Source organism: Falco biarmicus, chromosome 2, assembly GCF_023638135.1.
Source record: "Falco biarmicus isolate bFalBia1 chromosome 2, bFalBia1.pri, whole genome shotgun sequence".
NCBI classification, from domain to species: Eukaryota; Metazoa; Chordata; class Aves; order Falconiformes; family Falconidae; genus Falco; species Falco biarmicus.
In genome coordinates, this window is record NC_079289.1 from 11,685,564 (window position 1) to 11,712,142 (window position 26,579).

Sequence of the window (26,579 nt, forward strand, 5' to 3'; positions counted from 1 at the left end):
TATAAATAACTCTCTTTTTTTTTTTTTTTTTTTTTTTCTTTTCGGCCGAGGCAGAAAGGCTCCCATTTTGATTCCTGCCTGCTTGTTTTCCCATTGTCAAATGCCAGTGCAGCCACAAAACACATGCTGTTTTTGCAAAGTCAGCAACACTTATTTTATTTCACATTTTGAGCAGACTCATACTTCAGGCCAAGTTCAGGCCATAGCTTTCTAATTTTTCTCTAAATTACTTGGCACACTTTTGGGAAGCTGTAAAACAAAATGAGTGATGCTACATAACAATTGTATGTGGCAGGGAAATGATATAGTGTTCCTCTTGTGTGGATGAACTGCAAACCTGGAGAACAGCAAGAGCAAAGCCTACTTTGAAAAGTCACATTTATGTTTAGGGACAGTATAAGCTTTTGACAAACATTTAATAGAAAAATCCTGTAGTAATAACAGACCACAAAATGTCACATTTTTCCTAAAAGCACTTATACAGACTCTGGAAAGATGCCCAGAAAGAGCCCCAGGCATGAGAATAAGTGGTAATATCTGTAAGTTTTCCATAATAACTCAATAAGACTAAAGCAGTACATAGATAATGGGCAGTGAGGATACCAACTTTCTGAAAAGGCAAACTGGAGCAAAGGTACATAAAGGGAGACACTGTAACACAAAAGCTCTTCTTAAAGGTAGATTATTATTCATTGGAGAAAAATCCTTGTTTGCACTGATGAATAGGCATTTCCTTGGATAAACTTCCTTTAAAACTTCTGGAGAAAGAAAAAGAAAAAACAAGTAAACTTTTGCTTCCATCAAGAATGGGCCTTTTCCATCAAGTGTGCAAGTATTACTTTCCTATGGCAGAACTGCAAAATAAGTATTCAAGAGTGATAGTTCTTAGAAGACAGTCCTTCTTTGGTTCAAGCCACGAAGCTGTGATAACTCCTTCTGTAGGTTGAAAAGGATCATGATGCCTTACATATAGCCTACATTAAACAGAAAGCATTTGAGGTATGATTATTTTTTTCTAAATCGGTGTAAATAAGACTGGTACAAAAATCCACATGTACACTTTCATGTTCATTCCAACCAGGCCTACTTTAGTACTTTAGCTAAAATTGATTAGGAATTCATTTAAATTGAACAACAATAAACTATTTCTAATTTGGAAATAGAAGTCCACGCAATAATTTGTAGTATTTTGATTACACCAGTGCATATTTGTGTAGAGGTAAGATTCAAAGCAGCAATGTGCCCTAATAAAATATTTGCTGTTAGAAATGACAGAAACTTCCCCCATTTTTCCAAATGAGCTAAACAAGGCAAACCATCTCAAGACCTAATTCTTGAAAAACAATAGGGCATACCTTTGCCTTTCTCTGTGTTGAACAGACACAAAGAGGAAAAATACAACTCCACAGTAACTTCTGCACTTGTAGCTCCTGCATCGCTCTCAAAATTGGGGCAAAACCTGGAAGGAGGACACCGATCCAGTGTGGCCTGGTTGGCCTGAAAACGGTGCACAGTAGGACACAAACCCCTTCCGAGTTACATCTGCTGTGAGCAGCCCTAATCATCAGCACACGCTATGTGAACCCGCTGAGGCACTGCCAGCGGCACCTGGTAACTAATGCCAGCTATGCTGGAAGCCAGACATGGAGGGAGACGTGGGATCTGTCCCCCTTTGTCACCCGAATCTTATTTATTTAATGTACATGAGCATATATGGCATCTGTCACTTTGGGGTCCCAAATGATGGTCTGTCTTTCAAACAGTTGCGGAGTGAAGTCCATTGGTGACCTCCTGCAGCTTGTAAGGGAAAACCTCTGGAATGCACACATTTGCCAAAGTGGCCAAAGTGGCCACCGGTTCAGAGCACGTCCCATCCGTGACTTTTGCAGGTGCCTCCCCCTAAGGGCGGTGTCCTTGGTGCCCCCCTAAGGGCCGTGTCCTTGCCTTGATCCCACAGGCTGTCTTGCCCAAGCACGAAGGCCAAGGCCGCAGCAATGTAAGTGTCAATCCTTGTTCGATCTGCGGCCTAAGGAAGGGATGCGCCAGAAAGCCTGCCCGAGCGCACCGGGCGCCGGGAGGCAGTGAGGGGAAGAGGGTTCCCCGGCCTTGCGCTGCCGGGAGCCACGGTGCGCCAAGCCTCGGGAAATACAAACCAGACCCCCGCTTCCCCGCCGCGGCGGGCGGAGGTTGCCGGCCGGCGGCTGCTGCCGGGGGCAGCCCCGAGGGAGAGGCCCTTCGCGCAGGCCCTCAGCGGGGTTAAGGGAGCGCGGCCAGCGCCGCGGCCCGCGGGCCCTGCTCCCGCCGCCGCCGCCACGGCCCCCGCCGCCCCCTCAGCACCGGGAGGGGCCCGCCGCCGGCCGGGGATCCCCGCACCGCGCCGCGGGGCACCGCCCCCCGCCCCGCCCTCCGCCCCGCCCCTCGCCCCGCCCCGGCCGCTCCGCGGGGGAGGGGGGGAGCAGCGCGCCCGGCGCGGCCGTTAAAAGCCTTCCCGCCCGCGCACGCGGCCAGTCAGCGGGGTCGCCGCGCCGCTGCTGGGGCCGCGGGCGGAGCGCAGCGATGCTGGGGAATGGCTCCCTGAGGAACTGCTGCGACCCGGGCGGCAGGGGCCGCTTCGGCTTGGCGGAGCGGGAGGCGGCGGGTGCCCTGCGGCCCGCCTGGGTGGTGGCGGTGCTCTCCAGCGTCCTGATCTTCACCACCGTGGTGGACATCCTGGGCAACCTGCTGGTCGTCGTCTCCGTCTTCAAGAACCGCAAGCTCAGGAACTCAGGTAAGGGCCCGAGCCCCCGGCACCCGCCCCGGCGGCGGCAGGTGGCAACGAGCGCCCGGAGCCCTGCGGGCGCCCCGGTCCCCGCTGCAAACTGCCCTGAGGAGACCAGCCCGCTCGTGGTGTCCGGGCGGGCCGCCTGCTGACGGCAGGGGACCAACCACCTCCGTGGGTGCGTGCCCTGCGGTGTGCGCAGGGACCCCCAGGCACCCCGTCCCGGGAGCCCCCCTGGCGCAGGGCCCCGGCGCTGCCCGCAGCCCCCGCTTTGTCCTGCCCGGGGCGGGGGGCGGCGCAGGCCGGCAACTGGCGACCGGGGCACCGTGCAGTCCCTGTGGAGCTACTGATGAGGCGAATCGGTGCTACCCCGTTAACGTACCGGAGACAGAGCCCGAAACGGTCGGAGGAAGAAAGAAGAAACTTTAAAACTTGCTTAAGAGTACTTCTGAGGATGATGAGGTGCTGTGCATGTGTGGGAGCGTGGCTCTGCCCACGCTCCGGAGTCTCTCTCCATCGGCGTCCACAGTAGCTTTTCACGACACATCTTTCTTGTCTCCTCACCGAATATCCTTCAACCAGAAAGCAGCAAATAAAGTGGGGTGCTGTCTCCTGAATCGTGTCTATAGTTCTTTGTGTGTGCTAAAATGTGATTCTGCCTCTTCTCATTTGCTAAGCTTGCTTTCTCGCCTTTGCTGGGCTAGCTACACGTGTAACTACAAAACTCTAGCTAGCACCAGCTTCTCGGATTTGCCTGCCGGACATTTTCTCACCAGATTCACGCCTGTCCCGCTGCATGAGGGTGGCTCCTGCCGCTGATGCAGCCGCCCGCTGCCTGACGCGCAGCTGGGCGGCTGCTGGCACACCTGCGCCCGGCTGACGTGGGGTATTGCTGCAGGATAAGGTGCTACCCCCGCCCGAAATAGCGGTGTTAGCTACTCGGGTAGCACCGAGAAGTTCCTGAAAGTGCTCGCTTCTTCGAGTCTTGAATGCCATCGTTTTGCGATGCGCAGGCAGGTCAGGGTAACGAGACTCTGAAGAGACCTGGGTCGAGTCAGAGACGCGACATCCCCCACGGGCTCTGTACCGTATCGGTCCAGGTCCGCAACCGGGAGGCAGCGGGGTGCTACCCCGCCAAGGGGAGGGAGGGACAGCTTGCTGACTGGTTTCTCCTGGGTGGTTTTTGGTTGTGGGTGTGTTTTTAACGGGTGCCGCTTCCCGAGCGCTCTCGTGTTTCACGTGCAGTGAGTGACTAGAGCTGCTAGCTGGACGCTGGCACTCATTCGCCCTTGTTATACATGAAGTGATGCTTAGGAACAGGAGTTCACAGAGGGATGAGACTTCCTCTCCCTAATGAAGGTGTACAGGAGTGTACACCTACACTCTACAGGTGTAACGGCAAGCGAGGGGTGCCGGCGGGTCCCGGCTGCGCGGGGCTGAGCGGTGACAGCCCGCGGAGCAGCGCCGGACTCGAGGGTCCCGAGGCGCGGTGCGGGTGGGCAGGGCAGGCTCGGGGCGCAGCCCTCTGCCTCCTACCTGGGCTGTGCGTTCAAGGGGACCGAGCCGTTCCCGAGAGCGGCAGAGCCTTACCCGGTGCCGAGCTGAGGAAGGCGGTGCACCCCGGGAGCGGGAGCCCTCCGTTCCCCGAGCGGCGCCGGGCCGGGAGCGGGCGTGCCGCCGCGGCGGGGGAGGGAGCTCCCCCTCGGCAGCCGCCGTGAGTCACCGGGATCTTGTCATCTTTGATAAGTACCCTGAAGAATAACAGGGAGTTCCTTCTGCATAATTTCCATAAAGTTAAGTAACTTTTAAATTGCCAGTCTTTAGTTTTCCATCGGTGAGAGATGGCTCTTGGGGATGCAGCTGAAAGAGGAGTTTGGTAAATGTCCACAGAAGTCTTCAGAGAAAAATTCTTAAGGAGGTAGCAGAGTGGAACAGGACTGCAAACTGATGTGGGTAGAGTGATGGAGAGGGGGTGGAGAGCTAAGACAGTGCTTGGGAGCCCTTAGCCTCCCACCAGGAAAGAAGATGGACAAGCAGGTGTACTTACAGGTCTTCCTTTCTGAGTGAACCAGAAAGAACATGTTCGTACTCACAAGGGGAGTGGATGTGGTAGTAAGTGAAGTGGTGAGGAAAAATGGCACGAAAGGAGTCAGAGGAATGAGATGAAGCTGGTGGAATGGTCCTGACAAGAGACAGGGGATCCAGGTGACAGAAGAAATAAAGAAGAGCTATAGCACCATAAGCATTCAATTATTTTTGAAGAAGATGAGATTTTTTTTGGTAAGGATGAGAGTCTGGGACTTCAAATCAGCCACAAGTGTATAAGGAATAAATTAAGCAGCTCTACCCACTTCTCTAGTACAAAGAGTAATCTTCCCTGCAGAAAGCAAAACAGGGCTTTAACATATTCCCAGGATATATCAGCACTATTCTGTCCTGGGCTTCACAGAGGAATCCGATAATTGCAAACAGTGTAATTATGCATCACTGTCCTTAAAACTAAAGCATGATCAAACCCAAATCTATTGTAATGCTGTTATATAATACGGGACACAAGAATGGAGTGAAATAAAATGACCCATTAACCTTTATGCTGGTAAGTATTATGCTCAGCAGGAGAGAAATGGAGAATGGGTAGTGTTGTCCCGTAGGCAGGTTCATTACCCGGTGCGCAGCATCAACTGACACACCGAGCCGAGGTATTTCTATTCATTTATTCTAGTTTGCACAAAGTAGGGAGCTGGGTGGTACCCCCGAATGCCTGGCTCACCCACTGCCAAAACTTCACTCTGTTTATACTCCGCAAGCGAAGGCATCAGCCTTCATTGGGTACAAGTTACGTAATTCTTTCATTACTTCGTACTCATTTTCCTATTTGTTAAGCAGTTCCCTCACTTCTTATGTTAATTAGTCCGCATGCTCAGCCTCCACTTCTTTTGGAGTCGGAGGGGTAGGGGGCTCTTGAGTCGGTGGTCGCGATCTCCCCCTGCCGGAATTACTTTCCCCCTAGTTAGTGCTTCTTGTGGTAAACTTCCAGTCTGCTCGTTCATTCCTCTTGTGGTGGTACTTTCCTCGTTTAAACAAAGAACTTGCTGGCGCTCAACGAAGCGCTTAGCAGGACATACAAATATGCTTGTATCTTGGATTAACCATTAACAACTCATTTGCTCTAATTGTCTTAAAGTCAAACTACTAACAATGCATTCAATTTTAGTTATCGTTTGATTTCAGTAGAACTGGTGCTTTTAGAGTTTGCTCACTCACTCCTTAAACAGTGGGAATTTTGCCAGCCTTACGGCAGAAGGATTGTTTCATACTATACAGAAGCCTCTTTCCCACGTTTAAATTTGGTTTTGGTGGGGGAGGGGAAAACTTGCGAAGGCTCTTCCAAGAAATGCATAGCATAATTGGTATGAATCAACATGCTTTTCTTCTTACATAACTGCACCCAGTCTTTCTGGGAGAGGCTGAGCAACTTCTGATCCCTAAAAGTGATTTCATTTGCAGATACTAATGCTTTTATCACTTCTGACTGGGGAGAGGAGTAACTTCGTCCAACACACTACAAAATTAAATAAAATTTTGTATATGGAAATAATAAAATATATTAGCCTGTCTTTCTATTTGAAATGTCAAATGTGTTCTCAATTTTCAAAAGCAACTATTGATTTTGACCACCTTCAATGAAGGGTGCCCAAGTTGAAGGCAGCTTTTAAAGTGCTAAACTTTTGAAGTGATAAAGTTTACAAGTGCTCCACACCACTGCTGGATGGCCAAGTACCCTGAAGGTGCATTAAGTCAATCAAAACCACTAGATGCTTTTAAGAATATCAGGATACATTTGTATAGCCATAGCTATAAACATAACATTATGGGCTAGGGTAGGAAGCACTTCAGAAGGTGGGAACTGGCAAGGCGTCTCCCACAGGAGGCAGATAAAGCAACCCATTTGTATTTCATGGTCATTAAAGCCAGCATAAAATCAGCAAGAGGTGAGAATTGGGTATTAACTCAAAGAGTAGCGAGGACTTGGGACCCTTTGACTTTTGGCAGAAGGCCTAGTACTAACCTTGGTGCACTGCCACAGAATACATTAGCAGAAAATGATATTTTTAGTGCGTTGTGTCACCTCTTTTCTCTCTACTGTTTTCTTTTCTATATATAACAGCTAACACAGTATGATGAGACCCTGATTTTCATTCAAATAGCAAAGTGCTGTTGAAACACAAATTAAATCAAAATGTGTTTCTTTTACCTGTAAGATTTGCATGTTTAGTTCTAACTAATGTGCATGTGAGTGCAGAGATGGACAGTACTTCTCAAATCTACATTCAGACAAAATGAAAACTTCCTGCACCTAGAATTGTAATTTTGGTAGTCGTCTGTCTACTAAATAAACATGTTCAGCCATATAACCAAGTCTTGTAGTTTTTTCCATGCTATTTCCCTTTCCATAACCTTTGCTCTGCATCTCTGTAGTATAGTTGAGGGTATGTTTTCTCCATTGTTATATGCTGGTTTCAGTTATTCTTCATCTCTTTGGCCACACTGGGGGTTTTATTTTAACTTTATGCTTATTAGTTGCTAATTTATAGTGGACATTTTAATTTGTAGAACTATAATGGGCATTTAACTTGGATGGATCATTTCTCTACCTGGTGTGAACTCTTTTGCCCTTTTAATGGACAATGAACATGTATTTACCTCTTAACCTTTGTTTTTCCATGGTAAGCGAGTCAAATACTTTCAGTTTTCTCTAGTTAACTAGGCTCTTTGTTTCCCTGATTGTTTTAGGCCTTTCAGCTCACCTATCCCAGCTGAAATAATGTCTTGGACAAGAGAAAACTGAACTGTTCACAGTGATGCAGATGAAGTACCACCAATACCTTCCAGAAAATAATATTAACATTCTATTCTGTTCTGTCCTTCCATGGATGGACAAAACAGACATGGTATGCCTTGGAGCCACATTTTCCCTTTATAAAATAACATCATACATATGACTCTTCTTTGTGCAGTCACTTGCTAATGCAGCTCTTCTTTTTCTTTTGTTTTCAGTCCACACAATTATTATTTCTTCAGTACCTGACCTCATACCTCATGCTATTGTACTCCATCCACTTTCTTTTCTTTTTATCCTCAAGGAAAAAAAGATCTTGACATTTCCCTGTATCAATGTAGGCTCTCAACTTTGTATAATCACAAAATTTCATTAGTTCTCTTTGTGTTTTGTGACATAATGCTTCTGAACCAGACAAAATTAGTTCAGTGGAGGTTAACTCCCTCTGGTCCAACAGTTTTCTTTCATCACCATCCAGGCAGTGGTAACAACAGACTGTGTGTGGTACCCTAACATATGTGCTTATATCAGTTTAGAGCAACCTCCCAGGTACAGAACATCCAAGTCCAGCTTTTATTAAATAAAGATGACCAGATTAGTTGGTATGGCCACTTTGTATAAGCTCATGTTGAATTCTTTTCCATTTGTCTTTCCTGCATCTTTAATTTTCCTTTTCTTCCAAATTTGTTTCTGCATCCTTAACCCACAGTTAAGATGAGATCAAGAAGCTCAAGGATTTGTCGATTCATTCTTCCTTTGCAGCCGATTCATCACCTTAAATACAAGTGCCATGTTAGCACATAGTCTATGGGAGATGAATCTTCCAGAGGTGGCAACGCTGTTTTAGTTTTCTCATTACTCCCTGACTAATTGTTTTTATGACTTATTGCTAGCACCATTCATGCAAAAAGAAATGGCAATTTTGCCAGCACCACAGCAAGGGAGGAAGGGATGGGTAGTAAACTGTGAGAGCACCACAGCTGCAGGTGAGTCACGGCAAAGCTGCTTTTTGGGATGCATGTGGGGAGCCAAGCTCTGTGCCACAGCCTGAGAGAAATCAGGACTTCCCTACTGGCAGTGAGGACCAGAGAATATATTCAGCCCATTTTTACAGGTCCACACATAGCGCTCTGTCCTTTCAGAACACATGACACTATCTCTGAGATAACAGATGTTAAAAAATTCCTGCCATCAAGTATAGCGTAGGTCTCTTCTCCCACATAACAAGTGATAGAACTAGAGGAAACAGCATCAAGTTGTGCCAGGGGAGGTTTAGATTGCATATTAGGAAAAATTTATTCACTGAAAGGGTGTTGAAAGATTGGTAGAAGGCTGCCCAGGCCGGTGGTGGCATTATCATCCCTGGAAGTGTTAAAAAAACCCATAGATGTGCTTAGGGACATGGTTTAGTGGTGGACTTGATGATCTTAAAGGTCTTATCCAGCGTAGGTGATTCTATGATATTCAATCTCTCTGACATTTTTGCTTTATTGTAGATACGTTAATTCATCACATGCCAGCCTGCCTTGTCACCCAACCCACTGTTATTGTCCTTATTAAGAACTGCAGCAAAATCTTTTTCAGACCAGCAGGAATTTTAAGCTAATATTCAGATTCAGATTCCCCCTTCCCTTGTAACTCCTCTTTCCTTTTTCCTTTTGTTTATGTGGTGAAAGGGCATTTGATTAGTTTTAGAAGTCTTTGCAAAGCCAATGAAGTTTAGGGTCTTTGTCAGTTCCTGTTTTATCATTTTTTTTGCTCTCTCTAGCAGTTTTCTCTGGTGGGCGCATCTTTTCTAGCCCACCTTCTAGCCTCATTTTTTGCCTCTGCTATCCTTGCTGAGACAACTTTTCCTCCAGCTAGATCTGGAACTTCTTATATTTTTTCCCTATTTTGGATGCAAGTTCCAGAGAATATTTTTGTATCTTCACCATGAAGAAATGCCAAGCTTCCTCCACATTCAGGCCCCTAAGCTTCTCAATACAGTTGATTTCACTTTCCTAATTAGCTTCTTTTGTTTATAAAAATGTGCAAAACTTCTTCTTAGTTATGTATGTTTTGTTTATTCTTCTATTTAATTTAAACAAAATAATCTCATCTGCTTTCAACACAACCTTATTTTCTATGACAGGCTCTTCAGGGATGTCTTTGTTCATTATCTAAACAATAGCCAGGATGTGTTGGCAAATAGACTCTGTATTGAAGAAATCTACTGGGTGGATGTCCAGTACTCAATGGTCAGCGTGTTTATTACCTCCTTTACAATGCTAGGAACTGCAGTGTCCCATCATTAAATCGTTCCCATTAGTATTTACCTACTAAAATAGAGGTGATCACATCCTACTGCAGGTTTCTGCATGCTTCCTTGCACATTGTACAATTTTTCCCCAGTGTAATTTTGGTTTTTAAAAGTATATTATCCTCTTTTTTTTTTTTTTTTAGGTTTTTTTAGTGTTTTTTTTCTTTTTATGAAGAGTATACCTTTCAGTTAATATTTTTCTTCTCTGATCATTGGTGCAATTCTATTCTAACAGAATTATTTCCATAAAGTTTGATTTTAATTTCTCACTGGTTTTGGATCCCCTATGTTGTTGCATAGGTTCCTGGCATTTTTTTACTGCCTCTACTGCTTTTCAAATTTCCACTTCAGTCAAACTCCTCAGTCTTTGAGTTTCTATTTTCTATATTTGTTGCCACCACGTTCCTGAAGCCAAAATTCCCCCTGCCATGGGTGTTAAATGAAGAAACTATGTGGTTCCTTCTCAGGCTCTCCTCCCTTCTCTCAATTTCAAGTTCTTTTTTATTCATTCTGCCAGCTTGGATTGCAAGCTGGTATGCCACATGCTTAGGTGAAGTCTGTCCATGAAGATATGAAACCTCTTCTCAGAGAATACCTCCAAATGATCAATACTCCAAGTCTTTCTACATCACTTCTGGAATTATTCAGTCATATTCCCATGACTCATCTCATACTTCTAATTACACTTCTATTCTCTTCTTGGAGAGGAAACACAAGTAGTTCATCACCAATTCCCTCCCCTTTGCTATGAGACTTAGTTCAAACAGTAACCAGCTGGGAAAATAAATCTTCAAAGTTACTTATAAATAATAACTTTAAAGTTTATTAACCTGTTAATAATTCCAAAAGTAGGAGAGCAAAATGAAAAGCCAGTATTGTTCGTTTGCAAATTTGGAAAATTAACAAAGGAAGTATCCTTCAGTGAAAGGAAGGAAAACTTGCAAGTAAATTTGGAAAAAGTGAAAATCAAAGACCTAAGAATGTTCTAGATGAGAAGAAATCTAAAGAATATAAATTTAGTAATATGGAATTAGAAAGTTTGTAAGGAAATTATAGGCCTAAAGGGATTGAAAGAAACATGCAAAAGTACAGAAACATAATGAACGAAAAAAATTATGTCTGTATCACTCTGCATCACAGGGAATCCTGAGGAGATAAACAGTTTCTTCAAAAGCAATAGGAGATGGCTTTATATGACACTGTGTATAAAATAGTGGATAGCCTTAGAGAAGACAGACTAGAATAATCTTTTTTTTCATCATCTGGAGAATCACAATGCAAGACCAAGGACATGTTCAACATAATTTGGAGATGGAGAATACTAAAATAGAAGTAGTTTTCTGAAATGCTAGGTAAACTGTGGAAGTCAGGAATTTGGCAAATTTAAATAACTACTGACTCTTTTAGGAATATTTTGAGTGTTCAAAGCCATAATGGCTAATCCTACCAAAAACTGGAGAAAGTGTGCAATATATTAGTGGCAGGTGTAAACCAAATTCTAGCAACTAAGGATTACGGCAAAATTGCAGTCTGAGGCAGGTTTTTCTACAGCTATAGGGTACTTTGTATCCTCGTTCGAAGCACCAGGCAACACCACATTGGATGATAGCTCTAAACCAAAATCTTGTTTTCTCCTGTAGAAGAGTGATCAATTTGTTTGTAAGTGAGTAGGAAGTATATTGCCAAGATCAGCTTCAAGACACTTTTACTTTGGAATATAATGCTAAATTCTATACCACTTGCCAAATGGAGCTGTTGGTGCACCTACTTTTAGAGGAAATAGAATGATAAGCGTTTAGTTGCACTGGAGGACTATAAAAGTTTTCTTGAACTTGTAATGGAAGAATCTAAGGGTATATTTATGTTGTGTATTTCATTTGGCACGAGTCCACTCTACCCATGTTCTGAGTGAAAGAAAAACCGAAGGATGATGTTAGTGTGATGCTTTGCCTGCAACCCATACCCAGGCTCTCCATAGGTCCAAGTCTACCACAGTCACACAGTTGTGTTTTTTTTCAGCTCAGAGTATGAATAAATTTCCCTTCATGTGAAATAACCAATGCAAAAAACCCCACAGATACAGGAAATTATAAGGATATCTTAGCAGCTGTAGTATGGCAATTCTAATGTGTCTTAGCAGCACTCCCTTTGCTGCCAGCTCTCTCCTGGACTCTGGACTGGCATTTCTTTTGCGAGACTCACTGACTGCATGAGGCATGACCTCCCTGCAGTAGAGCTCTGTTCTTGGATGGATCAGCAGAAGCAATTCAAGGATTCGTGGTGCTCTTTGACATAATCAGCCAAAGAGCAAAGAGACCAAATCCACTCACAGAGAGCCAGGACAGCTTACTTCAAAAAAGTAATTTTTTCAACTACTCTTAGCATATGTATATATTCACCAAGTGACTTGAACCAGTCTATTGAGGATGTTATAGGAGACTACAGTCATCTTATTAAATCAATGATAACCTGTTCTCTGCCTCTAGGAGGAAGTTCTACTCCAATTCAAATCTATTCTGAGTACCAGTATCCTCAGATATGCTCCAGACTTTAGCTTCTTAGAAGTTATCCTTTACAAGCACATATTGGCACCTTGACATAAGCTGTCAAATACTCCCAAGAATATATATAAAAACAGCCGTGTTATCCTGAGCTGAAAAACAAAAACAATTTTTTTCCTTTGCGGAAGGGAAGAAATGCTATAGGAATTTTCATCTTCCTAAAAATCAGTTTGAGTGTTGTTCTAGTTTTTAGACTCCCACCTTGATATGGGCATGAAAGAGGTTTCCTGACAGAAATATGTCTAAATCAGTGTGGGTGCAACTCCATTGTCCTCCTTAACTTTGGAATCTTCTGGTTTACTTTTGGTCACAATACTGATAAGGACTGAGCTATATCAGAGTCAGTGTTTTCCTGACATTTCAGATGTGTATGGGACAGTCATATCTTGACATGACAACAGATAACAACAGCCTAAACACGTTCATCAAATTACTAGGATCTGGATTGCTGGGATTCTCTTTTAATTATTTATTAATTATAGAGGTATTTGTTTACACTTGTTAATAAATCACAGAATGGTTTAGGTTGGAAGGTACCTTAAAGATCATCTCATTTCAACCCCCTTGCCACAGGCAGGGACACCTTCCACTAGACCAGGTTGCTCAAAGACCCATCCAGCCTGGCCTTGAACACTTCCAGCAATGGGGCATCCACAAATCTGGGCAACTTGTGCAAGTGTCTCACCATACTCTCAGTAAATAATTTCTTTCTAATATCTAAGCTAAATCTACCCTCTTTCAGCTTAAAGCCATTCTGCCTTGTCCTATTACTACATGCCCTCGTAAAAAGCCCCTCTCCAGCTTTCCTGAAGGCCCCCTTTAGGCACTGGCAGCTGCTCTAAGGTCTCCCTGGAGCCTTCTCTTGTCCAGGCTGAACAACCCCAACTCTCTCAGCCTGTCTTCATAGAAAAGGTGCTCCAGCCCTCTGATTATCTACGTGGCTCTCCTCTGAACCCACTCCAGCAGGTCCATGTCATTCTTATGCTGGGGACTCCAGAGCTGGATGCAACACACCAGGCGGGGTCTTACGAGAAGAGCAGAGTAAAGGAAGAGAATCCCCTCCCTGGACCTGCTGGTCACACTTCTTTTGATGTAGTCCAGGATATGGTTGGCTTTCTGGGCTGCCAGCACACACTGCTGACTCCTGTCCAGATTTTCATCCACGGGTATTCCCAGGTCCTTCTCCTTAGGGCTGCTCTCAGTCCACTCATCTGCCCAGCCTTTATCCGTGATTGCTCTGCCCCACACGCAGGACCTTGCACTTGGCCTTGTTGAACTTCACGAGGTTTGCATGGGCCACCTCTCTAGGCTGTCAAGGTCCCTCTGGATGGCAACCCCTACCTCCAGCGTGTCCACATCATCACACAGCTTGGTGTTGTCAGCACGCTTACTGCTTAAGTTATTTACGAAATAAAAACATAACCCTTCTCACAAAGTTACTATTTTTTTCAGCTGCTTTTTACAGACATGGCTCATTTTCAGTGTTTAAATACCTGTATTAAGGTTATAATAATGTTGCGTGACATATCCACATTGTCATCTTTCTGCTATAGAGCAACATCTGTTCATCTGTTGGTTTAGATTGCCATATTTGCACAAGGGCAACAATTGTCAGAAAATACCACATGCAGCCACTGGAGCTAGCAGTCTGACTAAAAGGAAAAATATCTGCTTAATCACATTATCACAGAATGGTCAGGGTTGGAAGGGACCTCTGGAGATCATCTTGTCTACCCCCCTGCTAAAGCAGGGCCACCCAGAGCAGGCTGCACAGGATCACGTCCAGGCAGGTTCTGAATGTCTCCAGAGCAGGAGACCCCACAGCATCTCTGGGCAGCCTGTGCCAGGGCTCTGTCACCCTCAAGCTAACAAAGATCTTCCTCATATTCAAACAGAACTTGTGCTGCACTTTGTGCCCGTTGTCCCTTGTCCTGTCGCTGGGCACCACTGAAAAGAGCCTGGCCCTGTCCTCCTGACACTCACCCTTAAGGTATTTGCAGACATCGATGAGATCCCCCCTCAGCCATCTCTTCTCCAGGCTGAACAGCCCCAGCTCCCTCAGCCTTCCCTCATCAGGGAGATGCTCCAGCCCCCTCATCATCTCTGTAGGACCCTGCTGGCCCCTCCCCAGTAGCTCCCAGTCTCTGTGGAGCTGGGGAGCCCAGCACTGGCCCCAGCACTCCAGGTGCGGCCCCACCAGGGCAGAGCAGAGGGGGAGGACCCCCTCCCTCGACCTGCTGGCCACCACGCTCTTCCTGGTGCCCCCCAGGGTCCCACTGGCCCCTTGGCTACGGGGCATACTGCTGGCCCATGGGCACCTTGCTGCCCACCAGAACATCATCCTTTTAAATATAACTATGTTAACTAATTACAAGTTCCGAGCTAGCATCAAACTGTAAAATATATCGCTGCAAAAGAGACAAGGACTTATATATAGGCATCCTCATGTCTCTAAGATTTGCTCAAATCCTGCATGCAATTCTCAATGTCCTTTCATTCTAAAGCTAGTGCAATTTTTCCAATTACCTCAGTATACACATCATTTCATTTGAGTTCAAATAGAGAAAAAGACCTTATGTCAAATGACTGTCACCTATGAATATGTGTAATCTAATCAGTCTAGGTATTTTTATTTCCTATTTTTCATTCAAGTAAAAATAGTCTACTTGCTGGGTTTTTTAAAAAAGTGTCTATTGAAGTTACTCATGGTGTTCCTGCCCATGCTGGAGTCCATTAGTGTTGTAGTCCTTACGACTTTTAAAAGATGCTCTTAGAAAGAGCCAACTCTATTCAGCTCTTCTACTGACAAGTTAAAGGACATTGATATATTAAATCCTGATGCTTTGCTTCAAGACAAGTGAAGACACGCAGGTGGTGTAGTCACTGCATATCAACCGGGAGATAATCCATCCCTGCTTTCTGTGAGCTACAAGGTCTTAAGACTCTTGGGAATCTATATTCAATCTATAATCAGTATATTATATTATATATATTACATTACATTACATTACGTTACATTACATTACATTACGTTACATTACATTACATTATTGAGGTTGTAGAGTCTCCATCTCTGGAGATCCTGAAAACCCAACTGGACACAGTCCTGGGCAACCTGCTGTCACTGACCATGCTTGAGCAGGAGATGTTGGACTAGATGATATCAAGAGTTCCCTTTCAACCTAAACCAGTATGTGACACGGTGATTCTTAAGACTCCAGCACAACACCACAATTTGCTGTAAAAAATTGTATTGTATAATAAGTACTGGTGGAAAGATTTTCATTTGACATAATTGGCGGAACTCTATTAACAGCACTGGCTTATTGATGCGTAAGTTAGGTTTGACTCATCCTGATTTCTGAGATCCCTGATTTCTGAAAAGCTTGCTTTTTTTCTCAGTGCACATATGTTTAAAGGTAGTACATTTCCTAAGCCTTTAACATGGTCTTTTACTGCTTACTGACACTAGTTTTCCATTCCTTTATCGCTCCAGTTTGGAAAAGACCAAACAGGAAAAGAAAGTGAAGCTGGAAATATGTTTGCAGGAGCATTAGCACCTTTGGTTGCATGTCATCTGTTAAGCAAGGAATAGCCTTTTGGTGGCAGAACTCTGTATTGGCAGTATACAGTGATACTGAAAGCAGCTGGGAGGTAAACTCTCATTAATCTTCTGTATCAGTAGGTCCAACCCTTAACTGAAACATAAAAATAATTTTCCAAAAGAGAAAACAAAGCAGCACACTTTCTCACACTTTTAATTACATCAGCACAGTCACCTGACAGAAAAAGCTGTATTTAAAGAACTTTCTGTTAAATAGGAAGGCCTAATACTTAGGTAATACAACAATAATTTGATTAATAGGGGACTGGTACCTTATATGCCTTTGCCTTGTTACATTAGAGGTCATGATAGAAAGAAAATCTAAAATTCCAGGTCCCCTGCCAAAAGTCAGGTAGCACACTGGCATGTTCCAGGTATTTTACTGGCATAAAATATAGTGGCAGAAAGTGATTGTTGTGCTCTGGAAATATAGAGCAGTCCTACTCAAGGACACAAAGCCTACCTGTGAGAGCTCTGAAGTGACTGCAAAAATACTTATTAGATTCACAGGTAGGGTTAGAGCCCACGAACAACCGATTGTTTTCTGAATCGGTCTTCATGTTAAGCAACATTTCCCTTTTTTTTTTTTTTTTGCTTTCTTTTGAAGTCATTAGAAGCAAAATGCATTAAATGTTCATCAGATATCGAAGCAGGCCTTGTAAAAAGGCAGTTTAACCATACTGATCTGCCTAGAAAAAAATGATCTACCAGTAAGCGTGTCAAAAGAGTTTAAAAGATTTTACGTATGATTATGGTCCCAGGTATGAAATATTAACTGCACAGAGTCTAATTTCATCACTGGGCATTTCTGGCTTCAAAACTGAGCAAAAATTAATTAATTTGAGATCCTGTAATTCCGTCCTTTAGTCAGATGATCTTAAAACAATGTAATCCTCTTTAGTCACTCATAGGAAACCCCTGGCAGGCTAGGACCTTAAAGCTTGTAAAACTTGCTATACAGTTAGCTTCTTGGTTAAATATGAAGCAAGAGTATCTCATCTGCTTATGGACAGCAAACAAAATAGTGAAGTGCATGACCTTCAAACACAACCTTCTCATGTGATATCTACAAAAGTGATTTCCATTTGAGCTTAATTTTGTACAGATTGCATTGGTTTGGCCCAGTTTTCAGAGGTGTGAGTCAGTACTTCATACGGACTGAAGTCACCCACTGCTCTCTCTGCATCGCAGGCCACCAGGTCACTCACTTGGGCTACAGCTAGGACTCCCACAAGGAGTTAGTCTGAATGCCTAGTTGCAGTTCACAGTGCTTAAGGATCATCCAAGTAGTACGTGGAAAAGGATTCTGCAACCTGGGTAAGCTGAACCTAGTATTTGACTGTCTAGATTAAAGGAGGAAAATTCTGGCCTTGTTAAAGCCAGTGGGAATTGGTTTCCAAAATTTTTTTTGTTAGGATCTGGTGCCTCTTCCCTCTTTCTGTGCAGCCCTCACCATACTCCACCTTCTGCCCCCCAGGTCTGTAAACATTTGTTGGTCCAGATTCTCTGTTTGGCTCAGACCATTATGTTCAGTCAGGGACTGTTCAGATCCTGCTGCCACAAGGGTTCTGAAGACACCAGCATAAACAAAACAAAGCCCCCACCTACTCTAATCTGCACTGGTACTTGTTCTTCTGACCAAGCAGCTCTAGCTTGCTGTTAATGACCACATCTTTTCTGTACCTACATAGTAGCAGGTATGATTGTAGATACCCTCTGCTATTTAGTAGATCAATTAGATCCTCATCTGTTGCAGAATCAACAGCAGCTTCCTCCTGCTCCCTAGAGAAAACAGTAAATACCCTGTATACCTCTTCCTTACTGAAGCAGGTCACCCAGAGAGGCTGTTGAGTCTCCATGGCTGGAGATAGTCAAACCCTGATTGTACATGGCCCTGAACAACCTGCTGTAGTTGACTCTGCTTTGAACGGCAAGGTTGGACTAGATGATCTCAAGAGATCAATTCCAACATAAAAGATTCAGTGGTTATATTGGTAATATGTCTATGTCTGTCACCCTTCATTTAACTATCGTCTCATCAGTATCGTGACTCACAGGCCCAGCCACAACAGAGTTTTTGTCAAGTAATTCTTGGCTCTCAAAGACCTTAATTCAGGAAATGATCATTACACACTTTGTCTCTATTGAGCTGAAACGCAAACCAGCCAATACTTTAGAAGAGAATACACAATCACTTTCTGTAAAAGCATTTGATTTACTCATCTGTTTACACGCTGTTTACAAACCTATGGGTATCATTATAAGATGAATCATGTCAGTGTACTTTGCTTTAAGACCTTGTTTCCAAAAGAAGCAGATGGCACAGTCTGACAACAGCTTCTGAAGACATTCATCTCCCTATGCATGTACAGTGATGAGGCCTTCCAAAATCTCAGAACAAAAAGGGTAAGACGTTTCCTCACTGAAATGTTATAATGGTCATTTTCATCCAGTATCATCTATTCTCTTCCTTGGCAAAATAAGAAACGAGGAGGGTCATAATGAAGGGACTCCAGAGAATGTTAGAAGCGTTAGCAACTTGTCTACCTAAGTGTTCCCCATATTAGATGTTCCCATATACTATATTTATTACAGTGTATCAGATCCCATTTTATAGAATTCCAAGACTGTCTTAGGATCCCCCACTGTCTGGGAGTTGAACACAGGAACCCCTAAAAGTACATAGCAGTAATAATGGGCTTTGATTTGATTTCTTTTTGCAGCTGTAACTGGTTTGCATGTACATGCTTTGCATGTACTTGTCTCTGGTTGTGTAGATGCCACAGGCTGCAAGTCCGTCTGAGCCTCACAGAACAGTTGAGTAAATCACTGTGGAAATTACCACTTTAATATCTTCATTTCCATAAGAGGAGATCCAAGCATTTGTACTGGTCAGAATGCTCTGTTCTGTTTAAATGGGTGTACAGGGCAAAGCTGCAAGATGCACGTTATTATAGCTAACCAAATCTCTGGGCTCACTCATGCTGAGTTATGTCCCATAATTTGCAATAGTCTCAATTTTATTTGCTTGATATATCTGCTGAATATTTTGAATAACTTCTGTAATATCTTGAGCCTTATATTACAAAATACTATTATTTTATGTTCTAGGGTTTGCTTTTTTATTTATTCAACTAATCTGCTAGTGAATGTTAAAAAAAACCCAAACCAACGACAAACGAACCAGCTTAAGAAAACAAAACACAGTTTCTGTTCACACAAAATTATTTTCATTCTTCAATTTCCTGTCCTCCTTTCTAAAAGAATGTGGAAGATAAGTTGTTCTAAGAACCTGAGGCTGTTTTGTTGCTGCAAGAGAGAAAAAAAACCCAAAATAATTTCCTTCGACAAATTCAGGCTAAAGACAGTAGCAAAGATGAAGGTAATAGAAGGTAATAGTGAAAGGTAAAAATGAGCTGTCCTTTCACACAATGTAAATTATTATCTGCCAGGACACAACTAAGTTTTGTCCAGAGTTTTTAGCTGTGAAATGTTGTTACTTTGTTTGCTTCCACTTTTAAGTCTTTTGTCGCTAATCCAAACCAAGTTTTAGTTTTTCTTTTTTCTTTTTTTTTTTTTTTTTTTTTTTACAATATAACATCCTACAAAACGCTACATATTTCAATTCTTTTTTTTCTATGAAATGCAATATAGTGTTGGGAGACTGGAAAAAAAAGTTATTACCAATAATAAGTTGCCTAGCTATTTATAGGATCTGACTAGATTGCACCTGTTCTATTTTACAGCTTTTCATATTAGCCCCTTTGTCAGCAGTAAATGAGTTTTCATACTTGCAGTTGTTCATGTAGGTTTCCTGTTCTTCCTTGGTTGAAGCAATCAACAGCTGTGATTACTTCAAGTGAAGAAAATTAAACTGATATGTAACGACAGATACAGGAAACACAACTAACTTCATGAATTAGTGAAAAACCAGTCTGGTTTTTGCTGTTATTTAATGATCATGCTCAGCAGCTGGAAGTTTTGAAGCTGGGCTGTCACTGGTGTCCGTAGTGGTAAGCTCTCAGAGTAAATGTCTTGGCTTCATTCCTTGCATGAAAAGCAATAGTACCCTAGATAGAGACATTCTCTCACCAACAGCAGGGGCCTTTTGCCACCCTAGACTGCCCTGAAGGCAAGACCCTGACTACAGGGTGAGGGCATAGGTGTAAGGGATCTTTGCACCGAAGCCTGCTGCAAAACGCAGCTCAGTTGCAGGTGGCTAGACAGAGAGAACAAGGTTATCCACCCCTTCAAACATTCTGTCAGCAAAACTGGGCTGGTTGTGTGGAGGAGTGGATGGCAAGGACCTGAATGGTAATGTCACATTGTACCACTCAGATCACCACAACAGAGGAGCCCGAGAAGGAGCTGTGCTTCTGAACAGTGTCACTGAAACCTACTGTCCTCATCATTAAAGCAGTTGTATTGATACAGACAAAGGGCATAGCTAGCTTCACACTGTCTTTAACTGTAGATGTAAGCAGGCACTCAGGGTTAAAAAAAAAAAAAAAAGAGAACATAGCAACCCTCTATGATACTTCCGTATTCTCTAGGCTTGTGATTCCTTCCAGCTTGGAGGATTTCCTGAACCTAGTATGTTATGTCTATTTATTTACCTTCAACTGATGCCTCTTTGAAGTACTTTTCCAGCCTTCCCTTGAATACAGGTAAAATTTTTGCATCTGCAAGATCTGTTAAGGAGTTGCACAGGTTTACTACCTATCACAGCAACCACCCCCTTTTGCTTTGAATTTGACTAGCTTGGCTTCATAGCTCTAGCTCTTCTATTGGCCCCATCCTTCAGTACCAGTATGCCACTATGGTGTCATTTTGGAGGAGCGAGCTGGACAGGCGCTGTCACTTTTTCCATAGTGTGCCTAATAAACATGGTATTAATAGAGAAGAGCAAGGGTCATGAACCTAGAGTATTCTTCCTAATCTGTGTCTTGGGAGAGTCCCTGCACTTATCTATCTCAGTTTCCCACCTGTTAAATCACAAGAAGGATATTTTGTTTGTTTGTTTGTTTTTTGTTGTTGGTTTTTTTTTTGCTTTGAAACATACTGATGAAAAGCACTCTACAATATAAGTGATAACCTGTGTGTTCTGGTTCTAGGGTGAAATTCTTGAACATAACCTAGAAAGAGACAAGCAGGCTAACCCCAGAAGAGCAGCAGGGCTGGTGAGTAGGGCACTTTTTGGGACTATGGGAGACATACGCTCAAATCCTTTTTCAAAGAAAGGATCTTCTACCATGGAAGTGTCCTAATCACTAGGTGATAGTGAAGTCTCTAGATGAGCTTGTCTTCTGCTTCTGCTTTTCTCTCTGAAAACCCCCAGTACCAGGAAAGTTCCTGCAATCTCAGAAAATATCAGAAGCCCAGGAAAGTATCACCTCATAAAAGATCTATCTGATTATCCATCAGACTTTGTCTCTGGAAGAACCACCCGCTTGCTCCCGCCGCCTGCCCGGCGAGGCGGTGCGATGCCTTGGCTCTGCGGTGGCTGGTGCACTAGGTGGCACTAGAGAGTCGCCACTGTCCCTACTCGCACCAGAGGAAGCCACCGGCAAGCAAAACTGTACACCTAGGGGTTACAAATCTCAAGCCTTCACTAAGTTTTTAACGGCACAGCACTGGAATTTTTTTTTTTTTTTTTTTTTTTTTTTTTTGGCACCTGAAGTCTATTGTGAAATTCATCAAACTCACAGCAAGTACCGGTGCCCCCATATTTAACCAGAAGGAGAAGCCTGAGCACACAGAAAAGTCAGAAGCTTTGCCCACTGGGTTATAGTCATACCTAGCTGCCAAGCACACCAAAATCATGATCTCAGAAACATATTAATCAACAGCGCAACTTAGGTGCCTCTTTTCGGCAAGACTATGTTGACACTTGAGAGCTACAGCTTATAAGCCCGAAATCAGCTCCTGCAAATGTAGCTTCCAGCACCAACTCATATCTGCAGATGTAGGGCCAAGAACACAAATCTGTCCCAGTCCAGCAGTCTGCAAGTCACTAGGCCACAATCATAAGCTTCCTTTTACATGCTGAACTTCTATTTCTGTGAATCCTGCTTTCTTTGCATTACAGAACAGTTTGAAAAAGGGATGTAGAGCGGATTCTCCACTAAACTATCCCACAGTGGGGTGTTTGTATTGTTTCATCTTAAAACAAAAAGTTGCTCTTCTTATCTTCTACAAAACAGCATAGTGCTTTCATCCAGAAAGCGTATGACGAAGGTTTAAACCCTATTGAGTCTGGATCCCAGGCTTTCCTGTGAAAACCCAGGCATCTAACTTTCAGAGTGTCTATACCTGGATTTCTTCTGAAGACAAAGCTCTCTCAAAGCCTTTAGGTAGCTGCACAATAAAAAGATAACTGGCACAGTAAAACTCCCCTTCTGCTCTTTGTATAGTACAGCCCCAAAAGGCAAAGGAGCCCAGGAAGACTGGGCGTGCTTCAAGAAGGAAACCCTAAAGGCACAGAGGCAGGCTGTCCCCATGTGCTGAAAGAGGAGCCAGCGGGGCAGAAGACCGGCCCGGCTGAACAGGGAGATTTGCCTGGCACTCAGGGAAAAAAGGAGAGGTTTTGACCTTTGGAAGAAGAGGCAGGAAATTCTGGAGGACTGCAAGGATGTTGTGAGGTTATGCAGGGAGAAAATTAGGAGGGCCAAAGCCTGGCTAGAACTTAATTTGGCAACTGACCTAAAAGACAGTAAAAAATGTTTCTATAAATACATTAGTAACTTAAGAAGGGCTAAGGAGAATCTGCATCCCTTATTGGATGTTGGGATAAATGTAGCGGCAAAGGATGAGGAAAAGGCTGAGGTGACTAATGCCTCCTTTGCTTCAGTCTTTACAGTAACACCGGTTTTTCTCTGGGTACCCAGCCCTCTGAGCTGGAAGGCAGCTTCCCATAACCCAAGGGAAATGGTCAGTGACCTGCTACACTGCTTAGACACACACAAGCCTATGGGGCCGGATGGGATCCACCCAAGGGTACTGAGGGAGCTGGTAGAAGTGCTCACCGAGCCACTTTCCATCTCTTATCAGCAGTTCTGGCTAACCAGGGAGGTCCCATAAGACTGGAGGCTAGACAATGTGATGCCCATCTACAAGAAGGGCAAGAAAGGGATCCAGGGAACTACAGGTCTGTCAGCCTGACCTCAGTGCCGGGAAAGGTTGTGGAGCAGATCAACCTGAGTGTCATCACGCAGCACGTGCAGGACAGCTGGGGGATCAGGCCCAGCCAGGGTGGGTTTATGGAAGGCAGGTCCTGCTTGACGAACCTGATCTTCCATGACAAGGTGACCTGCTTAGTGGGTAAGAGAAAGGCTATGGATGTTGTCTACCCGCTCTACCTGGACCTTAGTAAAGCCTTTGACACCATTTCCCACGGGATTTGCCTGGAGAAACTGGCTGTTCATGGCTTGGATGGGCTTACTCTTCACTGGGCAGAAAACTGGGTGGATGGCTGGTCCCAATGAGTGGTGGTGAATGGAGTTCCATCCAGCTGGCGGCTGGTCACAAGTGGTGTTCCCAGGGCTCAGTACTGGGGTCAGTCCTGTTTAATGTCTTCATCAATGATCTGAACAAGGGGATTGAGTGCACCCTCAGTAAGTTTGTAGATGACACCAAGCTGAGAGGGGAGTGTTGATCTGCTGGGGGGCAGGAAGGCTCTGCAGAGCGATCTGGACAGGCTGGACCCATGGGTTGAGGCCAGTTGTGTGAGGTCCAACACTGCTCAGTGCTGGGTCCTGCCTGTGGGTCACACCAGCCCCAGGCAGCGCTGCGGGCTTGGGGAAGAGCTGCAGAAAGCTGCCTGGTGGGAAAGGCACTGGGGGTGCTGGCCGACAGCCAGCTGAACATGAGCCAGCAGTGTGCCCAGGTGGCCAAGAAGGCCAGCAGCATCCTGGCTTGTACCAGAAACAGAGTGGCCAGCAGGACAAGGGCAGTGACCGTCCCCCTGTACTGGGCACTGGTGAGGCCGCACCTCGAATGCTGGGTTCAGTTCTGGGCCCCTCACTGCAAGAGGGACACTGAGGGGCTGGAGAGTGTCCAGAGATGGGCAACCGAGCTGAGGAAAGGTCTGGAGCACAAGTCTGATGGGAAGTGTCTGAGGGAAATGGAGTGGTTTAACCTGGAGAAAAGGAGGCTGAGGGGACACATTATCACTCTCAGAACTACCTGACAGGAGGCTGTAGTGAGGTGAGTGTTGGTCTCTTCTCCCAAGTAACAAGTGACAGGACAAGAGGAAATGGCCTCAAGTTTCACCAGGGGAGGTTTAGACTGGAGATTAGGAAAAATTTCTTTACTGAAAGGGTGGTGAAGGATTGGAACAGGCTGCCCAGGGAGATGGTGGAATCAGCATCCCTGGAGTTGTTTATAAAATGCCTAGATGTAGCGCTTAGAGACACGGTTTAGGGGTGGACTTGGCAGTCCTGGGTTAACAGTTGGACTCAATAATCTTAAAGGGCTTTTCCAACCTAAACGATTCAGTGATTCTACTCCCAGTAATGGTACAGAATTTTCCTTGTACGTATCATAGGATAATTATACTCACCAAACATTTTAAACAGTTTCATAGAACATACATTTCTTAAAAAGAAATATCCTGAACTTTTCATAGATCAACAACCAGCCTTGTTTCATTGTCTATGCTGTATTTTTTACTAGTCTTTAAAATACCGTGGTTCTAGTGAGAACATATTGCCTGTCCCTTTCCATTACATCAGTCTGCAGTATATCCTGCTAATACCTGAAAACATGAAACATAACTACAAAGAAGCATATCATCACTTTTAAACTGTCATATTAAAAGAAAACAAAAACACATGTGGCACTTGTTTGAAGCATTATATTAAATCTTCTGTTAGTAACACAATGTTGAACATTATACAGTTTAATATGTCTCAGTAAATCAAAGATTACCCTAGATCTTGGCTTGTACTGTCACAGGGAATGCAAACATCAGTCTGTGAAAGACTTAAGTCTCTGCTCCACCTGCTGCCAGTGTCAACCTCTGGTGGCTTCGTTCCTGCTGACATGAACAGAGTTTCACCTGAATCAGGGTAGAAGGTTGTTCTTCTTCTGATGGATTGTGAGAAAAAAAGGAGATGACAGAGGTAACTTTTAAACAAAAAATCAAGAACTACGAGAGCTTAATTACTGTTAAAAACCCCCACAACTAATTAAAAAAGCCAAAACTAGAGACAAAAATCAGTAGTGAGGAAGTATGAAGCATTAGCCTTTCTCCAGGAGCAGCTGACATCTCCCTGCATGCCGTTTAAGCCGTATTTGCAGAGCCATTCTGGACAAAGGAAAAAAAACCTACACAGTTCTTAGTTCTGCCTGCTGACCTGGTGCCAGTTCTTCAGTTCCTCCAGAGTCATGTTTTGCTTTCCACTTTAAAGAACAAACCTTAAGAGGAATCTCTACAACCAAGCCTGAAATGAGCTGCAAGAATTACAGGAACTGAAGCCCAGTGGAAAATATGACAGGTCAGAAAATGTAGGTGACAATGGCAGCAGCAAGAGCCAGCAATAAGGTGGCCAGGGCTTCAGTTTAAAAGCCAGCACCTGGAAGTTTAGCACAAGTCCTGGCTCTGAAAGCATAGCCTTCTATTTTTTTATGTAATTCCTCATAAAACATGCCAAAATTAACTCAAAAATTGGGAAAGACAGTCAGCTGAATAAGTAGTAAGCATCCATGTGTACATGGACATACGTATTAATGAAGAAGCTCCAGGAGTGTGACCAGCTACACAGTTCCATCACAGTAATCACCTGTTTTGCCTGAAGTCTGAGCTGGAAAAGCACTCACACCTCATGCTCAGGTTTGCAGTCAGGCTGGCACATAGAATAATCTGCTGCTTAAATGGTTTGGCTGAGCAGATTGGTCCTTAGTTTCAATCTCAGGGCTATTCTCATACAACAAGGAGTGGAGACATAGACACATTAAGTCAATTTTCTACCAATTTTCTCTTAGTTGAGTATGCTCCTGTTTTATCTGGCCCAGACCTTGAGACTCCCTTTAATGAGGATTCAACAGGGTCTGGAGCCTGCAAATCACGTTTAAGCTTGGTTCTCAAAAGGTGACGTTGCACAAGAAAGTTCAAGACAATACTTCATCAGAGCTGCGTTGTTTCTATTGGCAATTATAGACAAGGAGACATTAAAGAGGGACAGTCTTCTTGACTGAAGGACTGATTGCTTTCTTCAAGCTGTTATATATACCTCTTCAATCTCCATGTTGGTCTAGACTCAAACAACACATCAAACAAGGCACTTGCTGTAGCGAATCCTGGCTAACATGCCTTGGGATTAGCACACTGCTATTCCTCTTTGTCTGAAGGTAAAACCTGCTCTTTTAAAAGTTGCAGGAACTGTAAAATGGGTTTAGGCTTTGATTTTTGGATTTTTTCCATCCAAATATAATTCAAGTGCTACATTTTTTTCATTGTTGTGGTTATGTGGACCAAATGCTTTCAGTATTACACATTCTTGTTAATAACAGGTCTT

General features: G+C 43.9%; 1 protein-coding gene across 1 annotated transcript in view; it reads left to right on the forward strand.

Annotated features, from left to right (window-relative positions):
* The first annotated feature begins 2,499 nt into the window (after positions 1-2,499).
* MTNR1B (melatonin receptor 1B) overlaps positions 2,500-26,579 on the forward strand; it is a 30,297-nt gene continuing 6,217 nt past the window's right edge. The window contains exon 1 of the mRNA XM_056328760.1: positions 2,500-2,767. Coding sequence (XP_056184735.1) covers positions 2,557-2,767 — 211 coding nt within the window. The 5' untranslated portion in view covers positions 2,500-2,556. The remainder of the gene's footprint in view (positions 2,768-26,579) is intronic.